Raw genomic sequence first — 23,203 nt, forward strand, 5'->3', positions numbered from 1 at the left:
CTATTGTTAACCAAATCATTTCGTCCTACGTGTTTGCTTCGTTTTATAAATCATCATGGAACTTCAATGAAACAAACAAAATTTGAACAGAAAATAATATGTAATTTATCTATAATAAGGTAATAATCCTCATCCTATATTCCATCTTTAATATTCTCTTTATTTTTTTCATCTGTCAAATTTTTAGTAAAATTTTATTTTTATTTATTTGTAATTTTTAAATTTTAAGATAACATTAATTGTTATTAATTATATTCTTATATTTTATCTAATTTTTAATTAATTTGTATATGACAATTAATATGTATTATTATGAAGAAAAATGAAAAATATATAATAAGAAATATTAAAATTATTATATAAAAAAAATATTATATTTTTTTATATAAAAATGAAATAGTAAAAGATAGTGTGTCGCAACTATCAATGTCATTGAGGGCTAAGCATTTCAAGACTCAAGTTACACTGAGAGAGATAAGGAGAGTTTCTTGGCATGTAAGAGAATTCCACATGAAGGAATGAAGTTATGGAGTTTCTTGCTATACATGAGAAGTCCAACCCCGGGATTTTGGATTTTTGCATGGGAAGCCCTTCAAGATACATAAAACCCTCATGAATCTTGATACTTGTTTGTGCCTCGGTCTCTTTGGTGGTTGGTATAATAATAATGGAAGGATGCTCAAAGGGTGCAGTGGTGCACAGGATGGAATTGGTATGGTGGCAAGCATATTGCTTGTAGTGTTTGTTATTGCAACAAGTGATTCTAGACAAACACTACAGTTTAAGGATCTAGATAAAGAGAAATGGGGTTGTGGACAGAAGCTTTCAATATATGATATGCTTCCTAGTGATATTGATATTGATATTGTCCATTAAAATATTGGAGATCAAATCCTAGTTGATGGGCTTTTTTGTGTCTGATTTCTAAATGTTAATAAATGAATCAAGCTTGATAGGAGAAAATGAACCAGTGAGTGTCAGTTAACTTATGAAAGAGGAGGCTGGGAAAGACTGCCATATCCACTCATGCAAAAGAATAAAACACCAAAAAAAGTGAGATGGAATTTAATTCCTTCCCACCCCTCAACAAAAACTGGCATGAGGGGAGCAAACTTTAGAAGAGAGAACATTTTCTTTTCTCCTTCTATTTAATTATTGCTACTTTAAATTCATCTCTTAACTCACTTTATATCTCAGTGTTCACATAAACTCCTTGATTGGTGAATGAATATTTATGATTATCATTTGCATTCAAGTTTGAATTTATATTGGGATGTTTGTTTTAGAGGAACAAATATAAATATTGTGGTAATGATTGAAGATTAGGGTGGTAGAATTCATGAAGTTTGATGTTAGTAAACGATTACATGGTCTTTACATACAATGGTAATGTTAATAATAAAAAATGTTACAATACAAAGCAAGCTAGTATTTTACTAAGTGAATTCACTAATAGACAGTAGTAATACTAATAGAGTTAAAATTAGTTAAAATTTATTTAAAAATATAAAATTTGACGAGTCTCATATTTAATTAATTAAAGAAAATGTATCAAGAGGAAATTATTACATAACATTAACACTACTTTTAATAGGTCTATTGTGTATGCCTTTCTTTTCTCACGGATGGAAATATACATTCCACTAAAATGTAAGCAAAATCAACTCATCTTACAGAAACCGTATATGGTACCCTTAACCTCAACCATAGTAGATAGAATTTTATCCAAATATTATCATGAATTTAAATTGTTGGTGTGAAAATAATGTTAAATAAGTGTTAATTATTTCATTATTACAATTAAGATATTAATTATTTTGTTATAGTTAGTAATAGAATATTTTCTTAAATATTTGTCGATGGACTGATTATTTATGTACCATAAAAAGAGTGATAGAGTGATATTTAGGGGATAGAAACAATTTCTATTTCTTATAGTATTATAATTTTATTCTTAATCTTCTTCTTTTTATCATATTTTAGTTTCTTTATAAACCATTAGACCAAAATAGTATTTAAATTTATGAGATAAATATTTACACAAATATAAATTATTTTATTCTAATCATGAGGTAAATTAATTTATTTATTTATATATTTTTTAATTTATAATATATTAGAATAGGTGTGTAAGGACATATTTTTATCTGTGTCATCATTATAATCTTTTATATTAATAAAAAAACATGATTCCAATTTTCTTAAAAATGAAAATAGATCAAGTGATTTATCAAAGTTTATGATTTAGTCTAACTTATTTATTAAAAAGGTCAAATTTATCTTTTAAAGAAAGATCCTTTTAAATAAAAGTGAGAGTTTAGGTTTTAAATATATATATATATATGAAGAGAGTTCAAACGATACCAGTGTAACTTTTATTAAGTGTTACACCGCTTAATAACTTTATATTAAATATGAATTTTGAAAATCTAACCGTTAGATTGAAAGTTCATATCTCTTAGATCATATATGTCAAATTTTATTAAAATTAAACAACAACTTGAAGGTAATCAAAACGTTCATATTTTAGTATATTTTGAAATGTATATATTACGTCAATTTTATTTTATGAGAATGAAGTATCAAATCATCTTAGATTAATATAAAATTTGACATATATGATCTAAGAGAGATGAACTTTCAATCTAACGGTTGAATTTTCAAAATTCACATTTAATATAAAGTTATTGAGCGGTGTAACACTTTGTAAAAGTTATACCGGTGTCGTTTGAACCCTCCTCTATATATATATATATCAAATGTGTATTATATATAATATTTATATTTGATATATAATTAATAATGATAATTTTTAACAAAAATTTTAAATTTAAAAGTGGTATCATTATATGAATAATGTTACTAACATTTATAAATTTGTATTCTCTCTTTTTATATTTTATAGTTATGAAATAATGGTTGTTTTAATACATACTAGTACTAATAATCGTAATATTTTTTAAAAAGAATTAATACTTTTTCTCGTAACTATTTTTCGCTATTATACTCTTAATTTTTAATTAAAAAAATAAATATTTTTAATAATAATTATTAACTATTTTTAAATAATCGTTCACACTATTATATTTTTTATTTTTAAAAATATTTAGAGACATGAAGTCTTCCAGTAATATTTTCTCTTTTAAAAATAAAGATTTATAAAATCTAAATATATGCATCTAACATAGTATAAATTAAAGAGAGAGAAAACATTATAACTAATGGAATACTTAATTAAGGTTAAATTCAAAAACAGATGAAATACATTTACGATATACGTACTTACAGATAATCATATTTTTAAGTATGTCGTCAGAAGTTTGATTCTTAATTAGTTTATATAAAAAAAATCAGGAAAAATCAACCTAAATTAATCATTAATCATTAATTTTAAGTTAATGAATATTTTAGTTTATCAAACAAAAATATGTGTTTTCATTATCTTTTAATAAAAATAGATTTTTTAAATAACATAATTAAAAACGTATAATCACACACACTATAAAAAATTTGAAAATAATAAAACTTGTATATATTGTAATGAAAATTGTATCAATTACTTTAGAAAAAAAAATGATTTTTTTCAAGCATTCAGCATACATGCATATATATTATAAAAAATAATAAAAATCATACATGCATATTTAATATTTTGATTATTTAATTTAAATTTCCTTAAAAAAATTGTCAAAACGATAAAAAAAAAACTAATGTATCTAATTTATATATTTAATATATTAATATTTTTACATGACAAATATTTTTGTTAACATAAGATAAATATTAAGTAAAATGTAAATATTTTGATATTGATAAGAATTTGAATAATTTATTTAGGGTAAGAAAGAAATGTTGTTTTTATTTAGGGTAATAGAGAATTGTTTTTGGGAAAAGGAGAAGGAAGAGGAAATGAAAAGTGAAAAGTGATGTTAATATTAATATATATACTAATAATCATCTCCGTTTTGGTTCTCTCAACTCAAAGTCTCAACCCAATCCTCTCTCTCTTTCTCTCTGCACCAAATTCCAATGCTTCCTTCTTATTTCAATCTCTACTCTTTCACGCTTTTGCTTCGCTAATTTAAATTCGGACCCGACAACCTCTTTTTCCCCCAAATCTGTTACGCAAAAACAAAACCCTAGCCTCACCTTGTTCAATCCAAACACAGAATGGAAAGTATACCGCACCCAATACCCAGAACAGTGGAAGAGGTTTTCACCGACTTTAAGGGTAGACGCGCTGGTTTGATTAAGGCCCTCACTACCGGTACACTACTCCTTTTTCCTCTTCTCTGTCTCCACTTTTTTTTTTTTTTTTTTTTTCCATTTCTATTTACACTCTCTTCTTCTCTTGCTCTTCCTTCCAGACGTTGAAAAGTTTTACCAGCAGTGCGATCCTGGTGGGTTCTCTTTTATGCCTTTCTTCATTATTATTTAATTTTTGTAATACAACCTCGTCTTCTATCAGTATCACTATGGCTTCTGCTTTTTCACTCACTACTGTAATTCTGTCATTTTACCATTTCTTATCCTTTCCTGTTTGTTACACTGCTCCCAAATTATTAATATTGCTTGTTGCACCTTCATTATTTCCTGTGCTTGTGGAATTCAGTTATTGTTTTCTGCCTTTCTCAACTCTTACTACTAAGGACCACATTTCCACTATTACTCTACTCCATTTTTCAAACCTTACATGTTGGCCTCATCCATGAATAATTGTGAATTCATCTCCACTGCGTACAGGGGAAGGAGCTAGGGTATGCCTTGATAATTTATTTTGAGAATTCCTGTTTCCCTAAATTGAGAGGCCCATGAGAAACACGAATTGTTGGAGTGGCCAAGTTAAAGATTTTAAATTTTCAGAAATAAAAGGCAAGGGTAGAACGATCATTTCAAAAAAGTTTGAGGGTGTCCTATCTCCCTTCCACTTTAATTAAACTAACATCTACGACCAACTGTGTGTTAGCCTTATATAGGCACACTTGAGAGTATGAATGTGCATGGTGCGAGTAGCGTGCATGTCTGTTCCCTAGTGAGGGACTTGTAATGTAACTCCCTCTCCCGTTTCTGTCCATCCATGAGTGTCCATGAATATGGACTTGAGATATAATGGCTGTTGAACAGTCATAAATGTTGGCAGTTGAATGTGGGGATTTCCTGTTGATAATGAACTGTTAGTAACGATTATTTTGTTTATTCCTCTTACGCAAGAGTTGGTAAAGTTTGATGTGTTTCATGTGAATTTAGTTATCACTGTGCTCAATAGTCAATTCTACATGGTTGAATGCTTTTCACGATGTCCTATCAAACTTCATCGCTTGTCGTTTTCTCCTTTACTTTGTTATGTTTTGATGTTGTTAGGGTAGGAATTAACCCTTATATTAGGGGAACGGAGAGAAAGAGAGTGGGGGCAAATTATTAATTTTAAAATACATTTTTACTTATCCCTTGTTAATAAAGCACTATGTTGTAATGCAATATCAATTTTTTTTATTCAAATAGCAAATATCTGAACAGTTATTAAAGTAATTTACAAATATTGTTGTCCTCCATAATTTTCCAAATAGGAAGAACCCAAAAGAGTGACTATTTGAAGTGTTATGTGCAATGTGTTTTTTTGTTAACGTTATGTTTTTCTTGTTGCAGAGAAGGAGAATTTGTGTCTTTATGGATTTCCAAATGAAACTTGGGAAGTGAACTTGCCTGTTGAGGAAGTGCCTCCTGAACTTCCTGAGCCAGCATTAGGTATAAATTTTGCTAGGGATGGTATGCAAGAGAAGGACTGGTTATCACTGGTTGCAGTTCACAGTGACTCATGGCTGCTTGCTGTTGCTTTCTATTTTGGTGCGCGCTTTGGATTTGGTAAGAATGAAAGGTAAGCATCCTGTTCTCTAGTATACACTTGCAAAATCTTTTATTCCTATTAGCCTTACAAAATTGTTTTATTATTCTTGTAATACCTAAAACTTTCTTTCTATACTCGCTTCTATCTTTCCCTTATGTTTTTCTATTAAGTATTTTGTCTTTCATATCCTTGCTAGTTTTGAACTTCTTTGATACATCTAGATTGTTTACAATCACTCATTTCAAGCAGTGCAGAGTTTTTGGAGTAAAAGTTATCATTAGTTTAGTCTCTTTACACATTACAATCTTTATTGATCCATGCTTTGTGTCAGTGCTAAACTGCTAGTATTTCATGCTTCTCAATAATCTACAAGTCTACAGTCAAACATGCAACATTGTAATTTGTGTAATTTCTCATGAAACACTGAATCAAATGAAAATCAAGTTCATGTGTGTACTTGATATTAGTTTACAACTTTGGAGGAGAAACATACTGTTGATGGAGTAGGTTAGAAAATAGAAGTGCAAGATAACCCACTTTTGATATTTACTAATTTTATGTTTTGGTTCCTGAAATATTGGATTTAATTCAATTTGTTGTCTCAAAAACTATTTTTTCAATTGATCACCTCAGTCTCCAAAAACTATATAAGGCTAGTTCATTCATGGTTGAGTTTAAAGAATTATGTAGTTAATTGATGTAAATAATCTTTGAAAGTCTTGATCAATCTAAAGAGTATTTAGAGGAAACTTAGTACCAATTCTATTTCCATCTCGATCTTCTTGTCAATAAATTTAAGCATGTTGTTTTATTTCTAAGGAAGAATAACCAATTTGGACATGACCATGTTATTTATATTCTTCTCATGGCTTTAAGGTTGATGCTTGTGTGTAAATTGCATGTTCAATCTTGTTTCTTCATGTCTTCATGTATAATGACTATCTGTATCTTATATCTGGGTAACTTTTTTGACTGTAAAGATAATTACTTATTAAATTTGTAATGTTTGTCTGAAGGAACTTTTTTTTTTCTTCTTCTTTTTGTTGGCTTGTTTCTCTTTTTATTATCTTTTCCATTTTCAGTTTTAAATTTCATTCATTTGCTCTGTTTTTGCTTCAATTCATGTAACATGAGACTTTATGAGGTTTAAACCTATTCACTGTGAAGTATGTAAACACTGGAATTTGGTTATACATTGTTGGTTAGTATATAAGATTAAACTTAAATTGTAGATGTTATAATTCTCCATTTAGTATATGCTTTTAGTAAGTGTATGGTGACTGATGATGTAAAAATAAGGAAGGAATGGAGTTTAAAATTTTAGTTTCTTGGATATTATTTATCCCTGTTTTGATATTATTTCTTGATGAAACCTATTGTTATTGAAATTGTTACTTTTTTTAATTCCCTGTTCGATTTTTTTTTGAGTGATGATGTGTCAAAGGACTGGTAACACTGGTTTTTGTTTGCCATGGCTGAAAGAAACCAGAGCTTATTTTCTGCCCCCAGTTTTGTCAAAGGACTGTTAACACTGTAGTAGCATCCTAATTCTGTAACAAGTGTGTATTCTAGAACTACTTCTTGCTGAAGTGATGAAACATGTTGTCAAATAAATGAATGTTTATAACTTGTATTGACTTAAATATGATAGCAATGATAAGACCCCCTTAAGTTACCAAATTTTTGGCCATAAACAATCTCAACAGAAAAGCAACCTCAAATGTAAGGGAACAAAAGCAAAATACAGAGCGAAGAAAGTGAGAGCATTGGAGCAATGCAGAAGAATAGAATGTGATAGGAGGGATTACAACTTACAATCAAAAAATGAGCAAAAGAAAAGCTTCCTTCATTGTCCAAGTTCTGATTGGCTGTTCCCAGTAATGTCCAATATTTATACACACACATCCTCCTCCAACTCAAACCAACAATCATGGAGCAAATATTCTTTTCAAATCAAACCCAGGAACAAAATGATAATCCATGGCCCCATTTGCCTGTGTTACTACTCCAAGCCACTACAAATAAGTCATGACCACCCTTACACCAAGTTTCTGTCTTCCATGAAAATCCCATGGAAATGATCCTCCACACCACAAACTAAAATATCTTGTTAGATATCTAGGTCTTTATTTATATATCTTTTGGTTAAAATATCTAGGTCTTTATATATTTTTCTGTTAAAATATCTAGGTCTTCATGTTTTGATGTTTTGAATCACCTTCATGTTTTGGTGTAATTATGATTTGATTGTGCATGACTTGAGTCGATTGATTTTCTTATAATTTTTAATTTAAGTTCCAACTACGTATATGAAGTCTGATTTAAAAGTTTTATTTTCTTATTTATGCATACTTTATATGCACATATATGAATTTATATGCTTATATATCAATTTCATTAAGTTTATGCTAATCAATCATTGGGTCATGGATAGGAGCAATCAATTTGGGAGTCATCAGCTACAAATGGCATTAGGAAATATTGAATGAGATGCTAGAATGATGACATGACAACGGGCAATTAAAAACCGAAAATGAAACATGACAAGTGGGGAATCTAATTTGAAGGATGGAAAGTGATTAAATGAGAAAGGCTAGAATAGCTTTAGCAAAGAGTAAATATTAGCAATTTTTTTTTAAAATAGTGCTTATAGTTTATACTGCAAAGATACTTGGCTACACACATATACTCACTTCGTAAACTAAGTTGTTAATATTTCTGAGGCTTAGAATAAGTGGCACGGATTCCTATGAAGTATGAATACTTGGTGCATTTAACATGTGAATATTCTAACAAAAGAATCATGTAAATCTATGTATATGGATCAGCCTTAGCATGCCTAGTCTAGCCCACATTTGTTCACTTAAGCCCGCTGTTAAACAGACTGTTCTGCTTAAAAGAGGAACAACCGTGGGCTGTGTCTAAAAGTCACTAATAATTAATTGTGTTTTAGGTTTAAAAGAGTTTTTAGGACAATCTCGAAGCTTAGGAGCTTGTCAGTGAGAATGATGAAAGAATGGGTGAAGGGAAAGGTTATCTAAGCTGTTGGGTGTTAGTCTTTTTTATATTTTATGCAGACCAGCAGTTTGGTCCATGGGTTTGTGGACCAAACCCATTTAACCTATGGGCTTGTGCAAACGACCCTACACAGGTTCACATGTAAATGGTTCATTTTTTTTTTGGGTGGGTTTTATGAATTGGCCTTCAGATAAAAACTTATTTAGAGAACTTGGTAGTGGAGTAGTGATGGGATGGGTCACGGAGGATGGTGCCTCTCTAATAACATGATGAAATAGGTTTTTAGGTATTTAGGAAGAAGACAACGAGAGTAGAGACTTTAAATAACATTATATTGGGACAGGGTAAAATGATTATACAATTGAGTCTCCTGTTGATCCCTTTTTCATTATACAATTGACAGTGACTCAAGTGAATATCTAAAATGATTACAAAGTTAGTCTGCTTGATTAAATACTGAGGCATTGGTAGGTAAATCATTTATCTTTCCCATAAATTTTGGGATAGGGAGGGTGAAGAAAAAAAATTTCAAGGAGCCCAATAAGAATAATTCGGATTCAAAGTTCATTTATGACGTCAAATATAGGAGGTTCTTCTAATTTTGGTTCAAATGGATATTTACAGGAAAAGGCTTTTTCAGATGATAAATGATCTGCCAACAATTTTCGAACTTGTGACGGGAAGTGTTAAGCAATCTAAGGATCAACCATCTGCTCACAACAATGGTAGCAAATGCAAATCAAGTGGAAAGGTGGTATGCAGTTTTTAATTATTTCGTACTTTTTGTTTTTATCACTGCCCTTGGGTGGAAAGTCACTTTGGTCTTCCTGTTTTGGATGCTTCCTTTTAATAGTCCCGTCAACCTGAGACTCAGGCCAAGGGAATGAAGCTGTCTGCACCACCCAAAGAAGAGGATGAAAGTGGAGAAGATGAAGAAGAGGATGATGAACAAGGTGCAACATGTGGCGCTTGTGGCGATAATTATGGCACTGATGAATTCTGGATCTGTTGTGATATGTGTGAAAGATGGTTCCATGGTAAATGTGTTAAAATTACTCCTGCTAAGGCTGAGCACATCAAGCAATACAAGTGCCCTAGCTGCAGTAACAAGAGGGTTAGAGTTTGAAAGCTCTCAACCTTTGAACCAGTCATCAATTAAACAGACAAGATTTAGAATGTTTGATAACATTTTTACAAGTCAAAATTGCTTCCTGTTCCTAGTGAATGGTGCACTCTAATGACTATGCAGATGGAACTTCAAGTTTTTGCTACTGTTCATTCCTACTGTTTAATCTTCTTGGGAATTGTGTTTTTAAGTAGTCATTGACAACAAAGATATTATATAAATATATTCTGCAGTTTCTGTTTTGATTTTAATAAATTTTTCATTCATTTCTACATTTTGATGTGGGTACCTTGGTGGTAAAGTGGCTTCAGTGGAATTCAATTCCAAGATAAGTGGGCCTCAAAGGGACTTTGGTGCTGCTCGAGCCAATGCTCTCGTGGAAGGTATACCATACCAAGGTGCACTCCGTTTCGAAAGAAAAAACAGGGTACTGATAATTTGTCGCACTAATAATTCTTTTTTTCATCTTTGGAGGTGAGGTTCGTAGTGAAATCTTTCAGCGAACTGAAGCTTGAAGTTTTAAATTGTTCGACTCCTGTTTTCCAGAAGTTCATTGTTAACTCTGTTTTCCGTTTTATAATGTTTCGGTACTGTTTCAATATTGATCAGAGATTAGGACCACCTTAACCTTATGCTTCGAATTCATCACTTTGCCATGCTAGCATTCCATTTAGTATGCTTGTTTAAACTGAAAATCTGCTCTCAATTTTCGTTGGTAAAAAATAAAGTACTGAAAAAGAAAAAATTGGTCCCTTTTTGGTTTGAACTTCGAAGCTAAAAAATAAACTATCAAGGCCGATTCCAACGGATGACCATCAGATTTAAATTCAATGGGTACTCATAATGGCTAGGGTATTTATTTTTCTGTCAAATTAGTCTTGGTTTGAGTATGGATATTATTCACAAAAACTTGTAGCTGCGATAGTAAATTATTCAATAAAGTTAACTAAGCACCAGAATTTGAATTCTAATTTTGGACATGAAATCAAGATTAGAGATATTATTTTATAGATAAGGGTTGGACTTTTCTATCAAATAATAAATAAATAAATAAATAAATAACTGTTCAATTATACTCATATTTTCATAATATACGTATTATATTTTACAAATAGAATTTTAAATATTTTAATTGACTTTTAGTAAAGAAAACTTAAATTATTTGTGGATATTTTTACAATTTACATATTTTACTTTTTATTAGTGTTCCATTTTTTTTTATAAATGGTATTTTCAAATATATATTATGTTCAAGTTGATTAAAATGCAGGTGATAAAACTAAAAATATAAGATATAAAGACATTCAACGAACATAGGTATTGAAATTATTATTCACGAGTATGAAATTAAATGTGTATTATTTTAAAATGAGTATGTAATAAGAGTGGCAAATAAATTTATTTATCTATCATCCATCTACAAGTAAATCCATTTGATCCATCCGTTACAATGAAAATAAATTATAGATTGGATTTAATTTATTTATTTGATTTTATGAATGATTAGTGACTTATTTATTATTTTTCAAAATTCATTAAATTATAATATAAGATGTTTGTTGAATTGAGATTTTAGAATAATATTTTGACATAATTTTTTTTTGTAAATTCTAAAGACTATATAAGATTATAATAACTTATAAAAATAAAAAAAAAAGAGAAATAAAGTATTTTAAAAAATAAGTTATTTAACTTTTGAAATATTACTTTTATGGATGAATTACATATTTATTCATAAAAAAATTGTTAATAAATAAATTGGATGAACTCTTTTTAAAAAAATTGGATAGTTTGAATTTTTATATAAATATTTAATGAATTTAAATAGATTAATAAGTTATTTTTTTCAAATTTATTATGTTGTGTTTAAAAATTTGGATGCATCGGTAGTATGGACTATGGAGGTGATTATGAACAAAAGCCTCCCCTCCTGTCGTGCATTTATTTACTTTATTATTGGAAAGTTGAAATAATTGTTCTCTCTCTCTCTCTCTCTCAAGTTTGCATTGTTGGGCCTTGGGTTATGCAATTGCCACACTCACGTCACGGGAAGTGGATACGACAAATGCCAAACAAATAATAATAATAATAATACGTTGGAAGTTGAATTTGTTATAATATTTTACGATAGAAGCAATGCAATTGAATTGAAACTTGCTTGAAATAAAATAATAGTGGTGTCTGCTGGGTAGGAGTACTTCTATTAAACGTTGGAAAATGAAATTCCTTCAAATCCATATATTCTTTGCTTCTGTCCGACCTAATCACTAATATCATTTACACAATATTTGTCAAAAACAAAAAACACAAGGCCAAAATTTCTAATATTTTGTAGCCCTGCATTGTTGGATTAATGTATGCAGTTATATTTTTTTTTTGTCATTTGTTATTCTTACATTTATCATTTTTCTTTCATGACATACTTTAGTCATAATTTACGAATTAAAAAAAATAACAGAAATTGTAGGTTTTTTTATTTATTTTTTTTTACCGTCAAAAGAAATTGTTCAATTATAGCCGCAATTACAGTTTATTCATTTACAGTTTTTTTTAGTGAAATATGATGTATTTCATAAAATTAACATAATTTAATTGAAAGTTAATGAGATAATTTTTTATCCTGTTATATGTATTTCAACTTAATAAGTCAAAGACAATTTATAATGATTCAATGCTTATTGCTGATTCAAAGACTTAAATATGTTTTTTTTTTAAATGAGTGAATTTTGATTTTAGTTCATGTAAAATAATTTCTTTGTTTTTCATCTATTTAAAATTTATAAACATTATTTTTGATCTTTGTAAAATATTTTTTTTATTTTGATTCCTTCAAAATATTTATCTTTGATTTTCATCATTTCAAAATTTAAATTCACTATTTTTAGTCCCTAGTAATTATTTTAAGATAAATAAATAATATATATTTTAAGGGTTTATAAACTTTTTAGAGATATTAAACATTGACATGATATCACTAATGATTGTGTATAATATATAAAATGACCACTTAACCTTTTATAAAAAAAAAAATAGTTAAAAAATGATCACATAAAAATTAGAAACCAAAAACAACAATTTCAATTTTTTAAAATGTTATTTGTGAAATTAATGTAAAGAATATTTGTTTATTGATGCATTACTAGACCCAATTGATTTGAAATGGGTTGGAAATCGATTATCTCATGTAACGAATGAGATATCCAACATTAGTACATTTTACATATGAAATGAGTAATATCTGTACCCTACGTACTTCGATATCGTCTTATGTAATGAATGTGACCATGCTTTTGTTATGTAACATTTGAAAACATTATACATAATTACAAATCTCTGCTGCTAAATTCATCAAATTTCGTTTCTTCAAGGATCTATGCTTTATATTTATAAGCTACCCAATAATATTAATGGCAATAGCCTTGTGCTTGTAAAATAATTAACATCCATATAAACTCCATTAATTTAATGCTTTGTCTAATTGCCTACTGCATTCAACACGGTTTTAGGGTGGGTTTAATTACCATGCACTTTCGTTTATTTTTGTTTCTTGTTTAATTCCATTCATATCCCTCGGCAATTCAAACCTTTTCTTTTTAAATATTTTTGTTATTTGGTAATTTTTATTTAATTGAAAATAAAATAAAATAAAACTTATTCAATGAAATTCACATAAAACTTTTAATAATAAAAAAATATGCTACTAAGGTATCTGAATCAACACTCGCAGACACACACAAAGATAAAGACTAGTGTCATAATCACTATTTTGCCTAATTATTTTGTGGCTAAGTGTAGAATAATAGTGAAAATAGTTATGATATCTATAATGCAAGAATTACGTTGAGAGGGTCACAAGAATTTCACATCGCAACTAACGACCATGCATTGAATAACAGCGTAGGACGGTGATACAACTAAATCCCCTTAAATGCCCACACCAAATCCCCTTTTATTTATCGTAAAAGCACTTTTTCTTTATGGATATGAATATGATGTTAATGAAATAGAAATGGGAATTAAGATGGACAGAAAGTCAAAAATTGGAGAAACAAGACAGGAATCAATCAAGGCGATAAGGAAGAGAGAGAAAAAGATTTTAGAAAGAGAAAATTGGGTTCTCTTGTGTTCCGAATGTGTTTGGACTTTGGAGGGACCATTTTCATTTTGATCCCATCCCACGTTAACGTTACGTTAGTTGTTGCTACTTTTTTCTATGATCATCAAAAGCAACCCACACACTCACAAACAAACAGATTCCATTCAACTCTTCTCGCATTTGTTGGAGCGCCAAAACAAAACCCTAACGTATTAAGAGAAAAATAAACACTAGAAGCAAAAATAGAGAGAGAGAAATAGGAGCGGTCAACCAAAAAATACCTCATTTCATTTTCACACACGCTCTCCACTGTGTCATCTGTCAGATCTGCTTCTGCCCTCTCTTTTTCTTCTCACAAAGCCATGATTTTTACACGATAAACAGGTTTTTGAGACCGAATCCTGAACTGGGTATGTTTCTAGTGTAAATGGGCGTGTGTCATTGAACAAGAAGGGGAAGATGTCGGAAATGCGGGTTTCTGAGCTTCACTTGAAGAAGGAACTCACCCAAATCCGCAAGGCTGCTCGAGTTCTCAGAGATCCTGGCACCACTTCTTCTTGGAAGTCACCACTCAGTTCCTCAAGATCCGTCGCTGCATGGAACAAGGACACTGGAAGCAGAAGGTTCACCAACAACGCCAATGACAAAGAGAAGGAGAAGAGGGTCTTCTTGTACAATTGGAAGAACTATAAATCTTCCAGCGAGAAACACAACGAGGAAGAAGAAGAAGAAGAAGATGATGATGATGATGATGACGGTGATGGGGGTGGATCTTCTTCGCTTCTTGGAGATAGAGACAGAGACAGTTTAAGTGATGCTCGCAATGGTTGTGACTCAAAGAGTGATACTTTCTTGGCGGTTGGTGGAAGTGGAACTCGTTCTTCCATTTTCCGATGTGGGGATGCCAATCTTGTTTCCAGAAGAACAGTCCCCGATAAGAAAAAGAGTAAGAAAAGTAACCCTCATTTTGATTTTTTAGCAAAGTATCAGCACCGTAGAGAAACCAATCCAGGGAGAAATTTTGTGAGTTCTTCCAAGGCATTGCTAGAGGGGTCTTTTTTCAGCAGGGATGACTCGGTTGAACATGAACACTCTGATGATGACACTAATTCTGAGGGTGTGAGGCCAATTTCAGGGACTTCTCCTTTGCTTCTCAAGCTTAGGCGGAAGAATTGGTCTCGCTCTTCCTCTAAGTTTTTGAGAAGAAGTCGAAAAGAGGACTCTTCTTATTCCTATAGCACCCCTGCATTGTCAACTAGTTCTTACAATAGGTATGGTCGCCGTTATCCCAGCACTCTTGGATCCTGGGATGGCACCACCACTTCGGTGAATGATGGCGACTGCGACGATGAGATTGATGATCATTTGGATTTGCCTGGCCGCCAAGGATGTGGAATTCCTTGCTATTGGTCCAAGAGGACTCCTAAACATAGAGGGATGTGTGGGAGTTGTTATTCCCCCTCACTCTCCGACACTTTAAGGAGGAAAGGGAGTAGCATGCTCTGTGGAAGTCAAACTATTTATCCGAGACACCGGAGATCTGTTTCGGCCTCGCACAAGAGGAGACTTTCTTTGAGAAGTGCTCGAGGTGTTATTCCATTGCTTACTAATAGTGGTGATGTTAGAGAAGGGTCGTCTGTGGGAACTGGTAGGAGTGATGATGAACTTTCCACGAACTTTGGGGAGCTTGATCTCGAGGGCTTGAGCCGATTGGATGGAAGAAGGTGGTCATCAAGTTGTAGGAGTCAAGAGGGATTGGAGATTGTCGCTTTCAATGGGGAAGGGGAAGATGAAGGCACGCCAGAAAATAGTAGGAGTTTCAGCCAGAAGTATAGGCCTATGTTCTTTGGTGAACTGATTGGGCAGAATATTGTGGTTCAGTCACTTATCAATGCCGTTTCGAGGGGACGGGTTGCTCCTGTCTATCTTTTTCAGGGACCCCGTGGGACTGGCAAAACATCAACTGCTAGGATATTTGCAGCTGCCTTGAATTGTGCAAGTCCTGATGAGAGTAAGCCTTGTGGCTACTGCAGGGAATGTGCTGATTTCTTTTCTGGTAAGAGCAGTGATCTACTGGAAGTTGATGGAACCAATAAGAGAGGAATTGATAAAGCTAGATATCTACTGAAAAGATTGTCAATGGGGTCATCATCAGTCTCCTCGCAATATACAGTTTTTGTTATTGATGAGTGTCACTTGTTGCCCTCCAAGACATGGCTGGGATTTCTAAAGTTTCTGGAAGAACCACCTCAGCGAGTTGTATTCATATTTATAACATCGGATCTTGACAATGTGCCACGAACAATACAATCTCGATGCCAGAAGTACCTTTTTAATAAAATCAAAGATGGGGATATTGTGACCAGGTTGAGGAAAATGTCTACCCAGGAGAACCTTGATGTTGAAACAGATGCACTGGAACTCATTGCTATGAATGCAGATGGTTCACTTCGAGATGCAGAAACAATGTTAGAACAGCTTAGTTTGCTGGGGAAAAGAATTACCACTTCTCTTGTAAATGAACTTGTGAGTGTGTTGTGACTAATTTATGTTTTCAAACACCTAATTATATGAGGAGACGATCATTTTGGTTTTCAAAAGCTCTCTTAGGAAGTTGACGAAAAAAAAAGCTTTCTTATTTTTAATTTTTATTATAAGTTAATCCAAACTTGCATATAACAGTTCTAACTTCTATTAATGCTTTTAACTTTACAAAAGTGTTTTGGTCAAATGGTTATCATAAAAACATAATGCTGCTTTGTATTACCTGCAACAGGTGGGAGTTGTTTCAGATGAAAAATTATTGGAACTTTTGGAGTTAGCAATGTCATCTGATACTGTAGAGACAGTGAAAAGAGCCAGAGAATTGATGGATTCTGGAGTTGATCCAATGGTTTTGATGTCTCAACTAGCCGGCCTTATTATGGACATCATCGCTGGATCATATGCTGTCATTGACACCAAACCTGATGATGATTCATTCTTAGGTGGACGTAGTTGTGAGTACAACCCCTGCTTAGGTTTCATAAGATTTTTATCTTTGTTATCTAAATTTTATGGTGACAAATCTTTAAAACATGCAGAGTGACTTTGGTGTTATATAGTGCAATGCCCTTTCCCATTCAGAAGTTTAGAATGATTGATATTTTCATGTGACTTAATGTTTTTCTTTTTTGTACTTCTGATTTATCATCCAGTTTAAGTTCTCTATGGAAAAACCAATGTGAAGGCTGTGTATTATTTAATTAATAATTCTCAACTTCTCATTTCTAGATTTGAAGATGTTCTTTTATTTTGTATTTGGTGGAGCTTCACATTTGTCTACTGGAAAAACTGCCAAAGCATTTAAAAAACATGTTGCCAAATCTGCTTCCTAAATCTTGTTTTTTGGTTGTGACCTTAGGCTTTGGTGCAGATTATCAGTACCCTTAATGCTCAGAAAAGTGATATCTGTTTTTTTTTATTTTTATTTTTATTTATTTATTTATTTTTTATATTTTCTTGTTGTTTCCTGGTATTCCATGGTGCTTTTTATCCCCTTTTATTGTTATTATAGTGTTGCGTGTTGTAAAAATGAAAATTCTACCATCACCCGATGATTATTGAAATGCACACATGGATTTCATGCTCAGTGAATGAATCGGAGTTGGAGAGGTTAAAGAATGCTTTGAAGCTTCTCTCAGAGGCCGAAAAACAGTTGAGGACATCCAGTGAACGCTCTACATGGTTCACAGCTACTCTATTGCAGCTTGGTTCTACACCTTCTCCAGATCTTACTCAGTCAAGCAGCAGTAGGAGGCAGAGCTGCAAGACAACTGAAGATGATCCATCAAGTGTTTCAAGAGATGTTACCTCTAATACGCACAAGTCAGACTCTCAATATGTGCCTCGAAAGTCAACATTCAATGCATCCCAGCAAAAAGCAGTAAATGATAATTCCCACCATCAAAAGGATATATCCTCTAAGACTGGTGGTGTCAGCTTGAAATCAAAGCCATCAAACAGCCCGATCTTAGATGATGGCTCTACAGTGGTCTCATCTGATGATTTTATGGTTGGGAATACAATGTTTAGGTGCATAGATTCAGGGAAGTTATGTGACATCTGGGTGCATTGTATCGGGAAGTGTCACTCTAAGACATTGAAGCAGCTGCTACACATTCATGGAAAGCTTGTGTCAGTATGCGAAGTAGAAGGTAAGTTAATTATATTTTATGCTGAAAATTGAAGTTCTTCTTTAAGAATATTTAGAAGCATTTCTGACAGACTTATTTATATTAAGCCATTTACTTTTAAACAAATAGATACCAGATGGATTTTATTACCATGGATTCAGAGTTTATCAAGCCAATAATTTACTATTGCCTGTTTTTACTGTTGACAACTTCCCTGGATTGTCTGGTGGTTGTTTGCTCTTGTATGTACTAATTGAAAGGATATTTTACTTGATTTTCAGAAATTATTCTGCATGGTTTCCTTTTCCCCTTTAGTTATGTCTACTATTTTCAAAGAAGATAATGGACACTTTGAGTTACATAACATGGTTGAAGGAAGTCAACTTGAATAATGTTGTGAGAAAATGAATCTCATCATTGATGATGGTTAGAATGTGTATTACAGATAGCACTTCATCATTTTGGCCGCAAGTGCAACCTGTAGGAGTTTAATTGATATTTCTTCACTGTGCTTATTGAAATTACAGGAGTTAGGTGAAGGAGGAAAAGAGAGTAGAAACTCGGAATAATATAGGATACTAATATTATGCATTATGATGTATTACAAAAACCGAAGTACTATTACTAACCCCTATTTATCCTAGGAATTAGGTTAAGTACTGTATTCCTATTCCGAATCTAATAAGGTAACAAACAACTAACCAAAATATATGGTAGATTCCTTGAGAACAAAATTTAGTTTCTGACAAGATGAAATTTTTAAAAATAAGGAACAAACCCCAATATAACACAAGTCATCTGAATCGATTATGTGTCATTCTCTCCCTCTAAGATATTCTGTAGATATTTTAACAGTGCTTTTATCTTGCATTTCCATTTTCATTCCATCTTTTCTGTTCCTTTCAGAACCCGATCTCCCTTTTTTCTCTCTTCTAATCAGATACTTTTCTGCTGCACCTTATTACTAGAACTCACCTTTTGTTTTGTCATGCATTATTCCCCCCATTTCCTAATATATTTCTCCTTGCAGGTGTTTTGGTAGCATATGTTGCTTTTGGAGATGCAGATATTAAAGTTAGGGCTGAGAGGTTTTTAAGAAGCATTACAGACTCGATGGAAAAGGTTCTTAGGCGCAATGTGGAAGTCAGAATAATCCACTTGCCAGATGGTGAAGGTGAAATTCAGGTTAATCTACTGGGTCTAAAGCAGGCAGAGTCAGCAATGGCTAGTGAGAAGGAACAGAGACAAGGTCATATGAATGGAACGGAGTCTTATTCTAGTTTGCCTCCTTTACTGGATGGAAACCTTCAATCTACCACTGCTTCATCAGATATTCTGGCTGAAGGAAATGGTGTGAGAGAGAGGAGACAAGATAATCCAATGCAGAGAATTGAATCCATCATTCGTGAGCAGAGGCTGGAAACTGCCTGGTTACAGGCTGTAGAAAAGGGTTCCCCTGGATCATTGAGTCGTTTGAGACCGGAGAAGAATCAAGTACTGCCACAGAATGGTGTGGACTCAATAGAATCCATGGATTCAACAAGATTTTGCTCTCACCAGCATTGGGAAGAAGACTCAAATAATGAAGTTAAAGTTTTGAGCCTTATAAATGGAAGGGTTCCACAGAAGGATCAGATTGGTAGAAAAGCTGATCGATATCCCATGTCTCCAAGTTTATTGCATGACAACAGTTTAGCATCAATTTCTGGAAAAGACAATCTGTAAGTATTCTTTCAATTTTGCAGTCCATCTCACTTGTATGGACAATATGATTAGAAACTTGGCAAATTGCATGGTGAATTCCCGGCCTTATTCTATCCATCACAGTTAAGAGATGCGTATTGGATGCATGAATTAATTTCTAGGATAACGGGATTTTTTTTTCTTTGAAGATAAAAGATGTCTACTTGAAAGTTATTGTGGTTTTGAAATGCATGCTTATAGTATTTTAAATGCTGCTTTATATATAATATCTGCAGTCATTACATGCACATATACTGACACACACCACAAGCAACTGGCATGTGCGCTTGTTAGTTAGCTCTGTCTGGAGCCTTTGCACTTTTGCCACTTCACATGGCATCTATCTGGAATGGACCCGTAGATGGTGCCTGACTCTGACATGAGTGACATCTCACCATCAACAATAGTTAATTCAGTATTAATATTTTTCTTATTGTTGAGATATGTCTTTAATATCTGGAAGTGATTGCTCTTATGTACATAACCCATAATTCAAGCTCTATAATATAATACAAGTTCCTGCAACTTGGTAATCACAATTTGCGGATGTGTTGTTCTGATATGGTTTCCTGTATGGATTTTCACAGGGTCCATATAATGAAATTTTTTGTACTTGCATGCACTTTTTCTCTCACCTCTTGTTTGCACCATTGGTTTAATAGTATTTTAAAGTGAATGATAGTTAATGATAAAATATTGCATGCGAGTGTGAAAAAAGAGGCGTACAAAAAATGATTGCTGGTTCAAAAAAATAATTTGTTTTCTTTTTGGGTTTACTGTAGGGGATATGAATCAGGGTCGGGAGCTGGTGGTTGTGGATTTTTATGTTGGAATAAGTCCAAGCCTAGAAGGGTAATAAAGGTAACTCCATTCTCTGCCATTAATTTCAAAACTTGTCTGTTTCTCCAAATAACTGTTGTTATTTGTACAAAACATGTAACATAACATAACATGTCACGATGTTTTTTGTAAGCAGGTAAAAGGTGGCACCCCGGTTAGAGCGCGTAGAGTTGGAAGTTTTACATTGTTTCGTGACTGCGGTAAGCAAAAAAGGGAGCGGAGAAGATAAGGAAAGTTTGAGTTGGGGATATATATTTTCTCTTCTTTACCTTTTTTCTTTTTCTTTGAGCGATTCTTGAAGGGTGCGAGCGTGAAATGTGAATTTTATGTGGTTCAGCAGTTTCAGCTTGTGTTTCTTTTGCTCCATCCTTTATTCAAAGAACTAATAAAGAGGAATATTGAAACATTTTTAGATTCCTTTCTTTCTACAAAATCGTATTTACTTTTGCAATTCTTGGCACATTCAACTATTCTAAAGAGAAGTCAAATCTACTCTTACAAATGAGTTTAGAGTTTCGTATGTATGTAGTACAGTAGAAGGAAAAGGAAATGAAATGAGTTACATGAATTATTTAATACTACACAATATGAGGAATGATTATATTTTTAGTGGAGTGAGTACCAATAAAAACTGGGCAGGAGTTGGTGAGCGTGCATATAAAGGAGCCTTGCTTAGCACGGCTAAACTATTTTTTATTTTTAATTCAAAAGCAATTTTAGGTTCAGACCTGACTATGTTGCTCAAAATGTTACAAGTGGCCCCAAACATCTCCTTATCTCTGTACTTTACAGCTAACACTCTAATTTACCTTAGCCACTCCGAAGTTGATGTGGCAAAATATCTCCAGAAATCAGATGTTAATCACTATCTTAAAGATATTTATCGAAAAATGTAGGTTAAAAATCTCTTTTCCTCCCTTACATGATTTAATATTTTCAATTTAGTGTCACTTTAATTTTTTGTCTCAATTTGGTCCTTAATAACTTAAATTAGTGCAATTTGGAACTTCCGTCCAAATGATTTAGACGGAGTTAACTGTTGGCCACGTGACATCTATGTGGATGCCACGTGGATGCGTACGTGGATGCCAAAATTCTTGAAAAAACCTGAAACTAGAACGGCCCGTTCTGAATTTAGAACGGCCCGTTCTGAAACTAGAACGGGCCGTTCTGATAGTAGAACGGACTGATCTGGTTTTAGAACGGGCCGTTATGCTTTTAGAACGGGCCGTTCTGAATTCAGAACGGCCCATTCCAGAACGCCATGCTTTTTATTATATATTTTTTTTATTACATCTATATTAATAAATATATATAATAAATAAAAAATACAATAAATTAATATTCATTTATGAATAAAACTAAAAAAAATCAAATAAGATAAGACCTTCTAAAATATTTATTTGATTTAAATTTATCCAGTTCAAAATCTTGACTAAAATGTCGCAATGTATTTAAAAAGTTGAAAATAAAATTCAGGGTTTAGGGGTACCTCCTCAAGAACAGGTTGTTATTGTTGGGGTACATCGTCAATGACTTTAAGGAAAAACACTGTTTCGTTTTATCGTTGACTATATAGTGTCAATTTGGTAGTAAGTAGTTCACTCCGGTTTGACTAACAATGAAATAAAACTTGTTATCATTGTCCTTAGTGATACACTGCATCATCTTTAATGATATACTGTATAACCCAAATGTTTAGCGATTGAAGTTATTAATCCTCATTAACAATATTATTAAATCTAGTGTTTGAAATGTTTTGTATTTTCCCTAAAAAAAATGCTTTGTACTTTGGTTTTTTTTCACGAAATTCTGGACCAGAACGGCCCGTTCTGGTTACACTGTTGATGTGTTAATTTTGGACTTGGAACAACCCATTCTAGGTGTAAATTTTACACATCAATAATGTAACCAGAACGGACCGTTCTGGTTTCAGAACGGGCCGTTCTGGTTCCAGGTGTATTCAAGTATTTTTTGATCCACCTACGTGGCATCTACGTGGCATCCACCTGACATCCACGTGACCACCAGTTAACTCCATTTAAATCATTTGGACGGAAGTCCCAAATTGCAACGATTTTAATTATTGGGAACTAAATTGAAACCAAAAATTAAAGTGAGACTAAATTGAAAATATTAAATAATGTAAGGGACGAAAAGAGGTTTTTATCGAAAAATGAAAAAGCTTTAATTAATAAAATATTTATTATGTTAAAGCACAATCCATTTTCAAATAATTAGTTATCTTTATTTAATGTTTATTAATTATATTGATTAATAAAATCCATTTTCTTACATAAGCTTCCCGCCAAAATGGGCTTTGATCAACGATCATCCATCCAAAATTGATTTGAGCCTTT

At 32.3% G+C, this 23,203-nt stretch overlaps 2 protein-coding genes across 3 annotated transcripts; both read left to right on the forward strand.

Annotated features, from left to right (window-relative positions):
* Window positions 1-3,955: 3,955 nt before the first annotated feature.
* AL6 (alfin-like 6) lies at window positions 3,956-10,261 on the forward strand. 2 transcript variants are annotated; one of them, XM_020375052.3, is made up of 5 exons: window positions 3,956-4,267; window positions 4,368-4,400; window positions 5,647-5,875; window positions 9,488-9,617; window positions 9,717-10,261. In XM_020375052.3, the coding sequence occupies exons 1-5, from the start codon at window positions 4,171-4,173 to the stop codon at window positions 9,987-9,989; spliced, it is 762 nt and encodes a 253-aa protein (XP_020230641.1). In that variant the 5' UTR covers window positions 3,956-4,170; the 3' UTR covers window positions 9,990-10,261. The 2 variants fall into 2 exon arrangements, with proteins under 2 accessions (XP_020230641.1, XP_020230642.1); XM_020375053.3 differs by having other exon boundaries at window positions 3,957-4,267; window positions 9,488-9,614.
* Window positions 10,262-14,128: 3,867 nt separating this feature from the next.
* On the forward strand, window positions 14,129-21,249 carry STI (AAA-type ATPase family protein). Its single transcript, XM_083075959.1, has 6 exons — window positions 14,129-16,611; window positions 16,862-17,084; window positions 17,718-18,281; window positions 19,291-19,981; window positions 20,786-20,864; window positions 20,980-21,249. The coding sequence occupies exons 1-6, from the start codon at window positions 14,545-14,547 to the stop codon at window positions 21,070-21,072; spliced, it is 3,717 nt and encodes a 1,238-aa protein (XP_082932085.1). The 5' UTR covers window positions 14,129-14,544; the 3' UTR covers window positions 21,073-21,249.
* The last annotated feature ends 1,954 nt before the right edge of the window (window positions 21,250-23,203 follow it).

The sequence above is a fragment of the Cajanus cajan genome, chromosome 5, assembly GCF_000230855.2.
Source record: "Cajanus cajan strain Asha chromosome 5, NIPB_CcT2T_4, whole genome shotgun sequence".
NCBI classification, from domain to species: Eukaryota; Viridiplantae; Streptophyta; class Magnoliopsida; order Fabales; family Fabaceae; genus Cajanus; species Cajanus cajan.